At 40.2% G+C, this 6,103-nt stretch overlaps 1 protein-coding gene across 4 annotated transcripts; it reads left to right on the top strand.

Moving 5' to 3' along the window:
• The first annotated feature begins 2,773 nt into the window (after positions 1–2,773).
• Positions 2,774–6,064, top strand: LOC143460618 (protein FAM204A-like). Of its 4 annotated transcripts, none has more exons than XM_076958203.1 (5): positions 2,774–3,018; positions 3,407–3,480; positions 4,125–4,194; positions 4,300–4,496; positions 4,648–4,825. In XM_076958203.1, exons 1-5 carry the CDS (start codon positions 2,836–2,838, stop codon positions 4,688–4,690), a joined length of 567 nt encoding a protein of 188 aa, XP_076814318.1. In that variant the 5' UTR covers positions 2,774–2,835; the 3' UTR covers positions 4,691–4,825. The 4 variants fall into 4 exon arrangements, with proteins under 4 accessions (XP_076814318.1, XP_076814319.1, XP_076814317.1 ...); XM_076958204.1 differs by having other exon boundaries at positions 3,404–3,480; positions 4,303–4,496; XM_076958202.1 differs by having other exon boundaries at positions 3,404–3,480.
• The last annotated feature ends 39 nt before the right edge of the window (positions 6,065–6,103 follow it).

Genomic DNA, 6,103 nt, shown 5'->3' with positions numbered 1-6,103 from the left:
GAAAGCACTCATCCGGTTACAAACGGGCATTCGGGTTCGTGCGAACCCGAATATCATGAAGGTCGACACGAACGAATCCCGAATCTATTCGTATTAGAACCAAACAATAAAATTTCATCCAAAAGTTGTCAAGTCTTGCTTGTAAAATGACGTAATCGATAAACAAATCGCTTTCTTTCGAAAAATAGTGTTTAAAAACGATTGAAAAAGCAAAATCGTTAGGAGAACGGCTTTCATTGTAAGTACTGCTGACTATAGTTTAGCATTGTCTGGAAACTAGATCATCATTTTTTACGAAAGTCAGTAAACTTATAAGTAATTTTGTATTCGGGTTCGTCATTGTTGGTATTCGTGTTTGCCCGAATCTTCTATAAAGGCGATATTCGGCGAATTTATTCGGGTTTGGGTTCGTATCGGCCCATCCCTACTAGACATTATTATTTTCCGAATCTTTCAATTATACAGATAAACACTTACCTTAAGTCACTTACTTTTCTGTCTGACTTTAGTTTGAAGATGAAACATTCGGATTTCCCGAACAATATGAGACAGGAGACAAAGTAATCCAATTCGAGACAAGTCACGTATACGCAGGACGTTGACAACTGTGTTTTGCGGTAAAAAGGGATTGTTTTGAAGTTGAACTACATGGTTTTCTAAGAAAGACTAAAAATCTGACTACAAAAGTAGAAGTTTTCAAAAACGACGCATCGTATTCGTACGGTGTCATACTTGGGCTCGTTAGTCAATCAACCAATCTTTTTATTTTGGGTCAAAAGTGCATCGGGGACGAAGAAATCAAGCTAGTGGTTCCAGGTCGATTCAACCCACGGACGATTCAACCCCGGCCGATTCAACCCACGGACGATTCAACCCAGGACGATTCAACCCCGGACGATTCAACCCACGGACGATTCAACCCGCGGACGATTCAACCCGCGGACGATTCAACCCGCGGACGATTCAACCCGCGGACGATTCAACCCGCGGACGATTCAACCCACGGACCTTTCAACCCACGGACGATTCAACCCAGGACGATTCAACCCCGGACTATTCAACCCGCGGACGATTCAACCCACGGACGATTCAACCCCGGACGATTCAACCCAGGACGATTCAACCCACGGACGATTCAACCCCGGACGATTCAACCCACGGACCTTTCAACCCATGGACGATTCAACCCAGGACGATTCAACCCAGGACGATTCAACCCACGGACCTTTCAACCCACGGACGATTCAACCCAGGACGATTCAACCCGCGGACCTTTCACGTACTATTGGCTTAGGTTATCACCAAGTTACTTTGTAGCCAATATTATGTAAGCTAAATAAAGCTAATATATAGGCCTAAGCTAATATAAAGTTTCAAATGCAATGCCTTCACATCGTGACGTCACCAGACGCGCTGAAAGGCCTTCCCTCTCTTGGTGGCTTTGGTTCTATGTAGGCCTCTAATTTGGGGCACTGGAATTGTTTGCGGTACAAGAAAAGAGAAAAACGGAAGAATAATATTACAAAATTACAAGTTTAATAGATTTTGACCTAAAAGACACAATTGACCGTATCTTGACCTAACGAAACAATTGACTTTATATTGGCCTAATAACTTCTGTACTACACGTCGCACAAGACTGAAATTTGTTTTGTGATAGCATTCTGAGCAGGTTAAAAAAAATTGACCATATTGATTGACCAAATTGACACATTGACTGCGTAGACGTTTTTATAAACGGGTTGAATCGTCCGTGGGTTGAATCGTCCGTGGGTTGAATCGTCCGTGGGTTGAATCGTCCGTGGGTTGAATAGTCCGGGGTTGAATCGTCCTGGGTTGAATCGTCCGTGGGTTGAAAGGTCCGTGGGTTGAATCGTCCGGGGTTGAATCGTCCTGGGTTGAATCGTCCATGGGTTGAAAGGTCCGTGGGTTGAATCGTCCGGGGTTGAATCGTCCTGGGTTGAATCGTCCGTGGGTTGAATCGTCCGTGGGTTGAAAGGTCCGTGGGTTGAATCGTCCGCGGGTTGAATCGTCCGTGGGTTGAATCGTCCGCGGGTTGAATGGTCCGCTGGTTGAATCGTCCGCGGGTTGAATCGTCCGTGGGTTGAATCGTCCGGGGTTGAATCGTCCTGGGTTGAATCGTCCGTGGGTTGAAAGGTCCGTGGGTTGAATCGTCCGGGGTTGAATCGTCCTGGGTTGAATCGTCCGTGGGTTGAAAGGTCCGTGGGTTGAATCGTCCGGGGTTGAATCGTCCTGGGTTGAATCGTCCGTGGGTTGAATCGTCCGTGGGTTGAAAGGTCCGTGGGTTGAATCGTCCGCGGGTTGAATCGTCCGTGGGTTGAATCGTCCGCGGGTTGAATGGTCCGCTGGTTGAATCGTCCGCGGGTTGAATCGTCCGTGGGTTGAATCGTCCGGGGTTGAATCATCCTGGGTTGAATCGTCCGTGGGTTGAATTGTCCGGGGTTGAATCATCCGTGGGTTGAATCGTCCGACCACCCAAGCTAGTTGCTAGAAGCTAACTGATTTCACTAACACAGTACTGCAAAGAACATCACCAAATGGGGAATTTACGAAAGTAGTAAAAAATAAATGAGATTAATGTCATTTGTTGGATAATATTGTAGTTAAACAGTTTTAACATTGCCAATATTTGCTTTGTTTTCGATTCGAGATGTTCGTTTCGATTTTCACGCAAATATTAGCATTATAAGATGTCTATTAATATGACATGCTTTTCTAAATGGGACTGCAAATTTACCTGTGCTGACTGCTGACTTCGGAAGTTGTTGTTGCTGTTGTCAAGTTGAAAGCTCTGCAGATAATTCTTTTTCATAAATGTTTAAAGGCTTGCTTCCTGGTGAGTTAAACGCTTCATCTGATTCTGAAATTACCAGCGAGGAAGAACAACCGACGACTTTACCGAAGAATTCTCTAAAATTACCAGTTCAAGATTTAGACAGCTCAAAGATCCAATCAGCTGAAAGTGAACTTGCTGCGCCTCCAGGCACCAAATCCAACGTGAGTAGTCGTAGACATTGAACATGATGTGATAAATATTGCTAAAGCTTTATGTTTATTTTGTTACTTAAATGGAAAACTGTGGACTGTAGCCCACAGTGGAAAGTGTGGCGCCTGCACACACGAGATTCATCTACGTGCACGCCGAATTTTCTTATCTTCACGCGTATAAGACATAAACGTAGAAAATCTGGTTGTTAGAACAGCTTTTTATAATAAATAAACAAAGAATCAAGGTTTGAATGCACGCCTTTACAGCAAAATTTACGTCTTCGTACGCATTAATTCTCGTTGAAAACTGCCGTACTTTCCAGCTGGACTGTAGTCTGATCAAATTGAACACTGCAAAAGTCTGATACTGGAAAAACAACAAATATTTTTTTAGAAGTTTCTCTCTGGAGATAAATTTCCTGCTGATATTAATTTAAACAGAAAAAGGAAGTTTCCAACAACATCAACCAGGTGGGCAACTTTTCACTTTGCAAGTTAAACTACTTTTAAAAAGTTAAAAGTATAGGCTACAGGTCCATCAAAGCCGATGTTGATAGGAGCCCTACTGGAAAGTGTGGCAGCCTCGGCATGTTTTGACGAGGAATCTTACGTTAAAAGACAAAAATTTTGGACTGACAGTATATAATGAAGATTCAATTTTTTAGTTATATTTTTTTATTATGAATTAGCATTTAAACGACGAAATTTGGCTTGTTTGTTTTTAAATTGACATGAAAATTAAAAAGTTTACCGTGCACAACAATGAGTCTCTACCATGTATGTATGTGTCACACTTTGGGATAGGGTCATGTTGGACTGTTTGCAGTTGTTAGGAAATGGAAATTAAGACCATTTCAAACATATGTTTATTTCGCTTAACTAACAGGCTTACTACGTAAAACCATTATAAAAAATGTGCAAAAATTACTTCTATGATTATTATAATTCGAAAATTACACAATGGGTGACTGAAGCTCGAGTGACGAGGAATCATCGAGGTTTAAGTCGTACTGAGACTTTCCTTAGTCAAAAGATAAAGATTAATTATTTATCAGAGTATATCGTAATTAAACTTCTAATTTTCACTTTTTTAACAATATATTTTACATTTATAGTGTTTTGAAAGACGAAGAGTCCACAGACAATTTCACTTTCGAAAAGAAATACAAACAAGAAATCAGCATTGTGAGATTTTGAGCAATATTTTTCATCTTTAAGATTTTTATAATTATAATGACATCGGTTCCTCATTTACATTTTATCATTGTTCACCAATTGCATAATTTTCAGAAGGGAATCAAAAGTGATATTGAAAAAGCGATAAAAGCTGGAAAAGTTGAGAAAGCAAGTGCGTTGAGCGATCGACTCGCAGAGCTCGAGAAGACCAAGCAAGCTGAGGAAGTTAAAGTTGCTCAAGGTTTTGTAAAAAATAAACTGGAACAAGAAAAAAGAAAAGTAGCAAGAAAACGAAAGAAATTGAACTGGACGTTAGTCTCTTTGCGAAAATTGTTTTTTTTTAGGAAACATTTATTGTTTAATGGTTTGTTTAAATTTGTAATATTTATGTATAAGTAAGCCTAGATTTGTTAGTACCATCAATTAGTTTCTTTCCTCTCTTCATTGTAATTTAACCATCAGGTTCGAAACAAAGAAGCGTTGGGAGACTAAGAGTAACATGTGAAATTGTGGCGACAGATTAAGCAGGCGACAAGACAATGGCATTTCTTCAAATCAGTTCACAGTGGATTGTAATTGGGTCTAAACTGGGCATTGACGTTTTTTCAAAAAGCAATGGCAAACAACTCAGTCACGCTCATGTCTTTAAATCTGAGCAACAAGGGCAAGAGATAGATTGTGCAGTATTCTCGCATCAGCACAACTACTTTGCTGCGTTATTTTCCGATAAAACCTTACATTTATGGAAAGTCAGCGAACAATGGAAAGAGTTGGGTGTTGTGGATTTAAAACGGCGATCAACATCGCTTGCATTTGGCCCTGATGAAAAAATGGTTTATGTTGCAGATAAATCAGGAGATCTTTATGGATTTACATTGAATGGTGAGGACTTGATTTACTTTTTTGGGACGTCAGATTTCAATGAACAGTTTTGTCTTTATTACAAATAATTGTTCTTAGATGATGGTGTTTTTCAAGAAGATGAACAAGATCCGGTTCTTGGACACATTTCCATCCTGTTGGATATTGCAGTGACACCAAATCTTATCATAACAGCCGACAGAGATGAAAAAATACGCATCAGCAATCGACAGCACCCTTACGTCATAGAGAACTTCTGTTTAGGACACACGGAATTCGTCTGTAGGATTTTACTAGTTGGTTCGGAGAAGCTTCTATCAACATCTGGCGATGGAACGATGAGGTTGTGGGACAGTAATACAGGGAGCTGTATTCAAACTGTGGAGATTTTTGAGATGAAGAATCGAAATTGTGACAATGTGACAGTGGAAAAGAACATGGTTCCTTCTTTAATTGCCCACTGTTCGACTCTTGGCATTGTAATTGTAGGGTGCACTGGTAATGGCACAAACACTTTAAACATGTTTCAACTTCATAATTCCCTCACTTCGCCTTTAAAGAAAGTGTGCAATATTCCAATAGATTTAACACATGCATTGGTCGATCTTGCATTTGATACAAAGCCAGATGAATCATCGTCCGTGTTGAATCTCCTCATAAAAACAGAGTCTGCTTTGGAAGTCCAGTCTTTCAGTTGCACAGAAACTTCATGCACAAAACTAGAAAATTGTAATTTGCCGAGTTCCATCAACGCATTCCTGAATAAACTGGATGTGAATCTTGATATTCGGTGGAATTTCTACTCTCAGTTGTACAAGGCCACCATTCCAGGTCATGTCTATGAAGTTTTCTACAAAAAGAAAGAGAAAAATTTTAAAAAAGAGAAGAATCCTTCAAAGAAAATAAAAGTGGACGATACAATCATTTAAATGGTTTGTTTATGGTGTGCTCTGGTTTCTGGGTGCTGTTGATATTCTGTGATGTTTGTCCTGTGCATTAAATCCAATCTTGTACAATAGATTGAAAACAGAAAGAGGTCACCCTAGTGCAATGTATG

Source organism: Clavelina lepadiformis, chromosome 5, assembly GCF_947623445.1.
Source record: "Clavelina lepadiformis chromosome 5, kaClaLepa1.1, whole genome shotgun sequence".
Classification (NCBI taxonomy): domain Eukaryota; kingdom Metazoa; phylum Chordata; class Ascidiacea; order Aplousobranchia; family Clavelinidae; genus Clavelina; species Clavelina lepadiformis.
The sequence above is the reverse complement of the archived record's forward strand: the minus strand, read 5'-3'. Positions and strand labels throughout refer to the sequence as shown.

Excerpts from the sequence above, each read along its gene's own strand:
- LOC143460618 (XM_076958201.1), top strand. The coding sequence starts at position 4,725 with ATGGCATTTCTTCAAATCAGTTCACAGTGGATTGTAATTGGGTCTAAA. Across the intron at positions 5,068-5,145 it reads TTATGGATTTACATTGAATG|ATGATGGTGTTTTTCAAGAA; the intron begins GTGAGGACTTGA and ends AATTGTTCTTAG.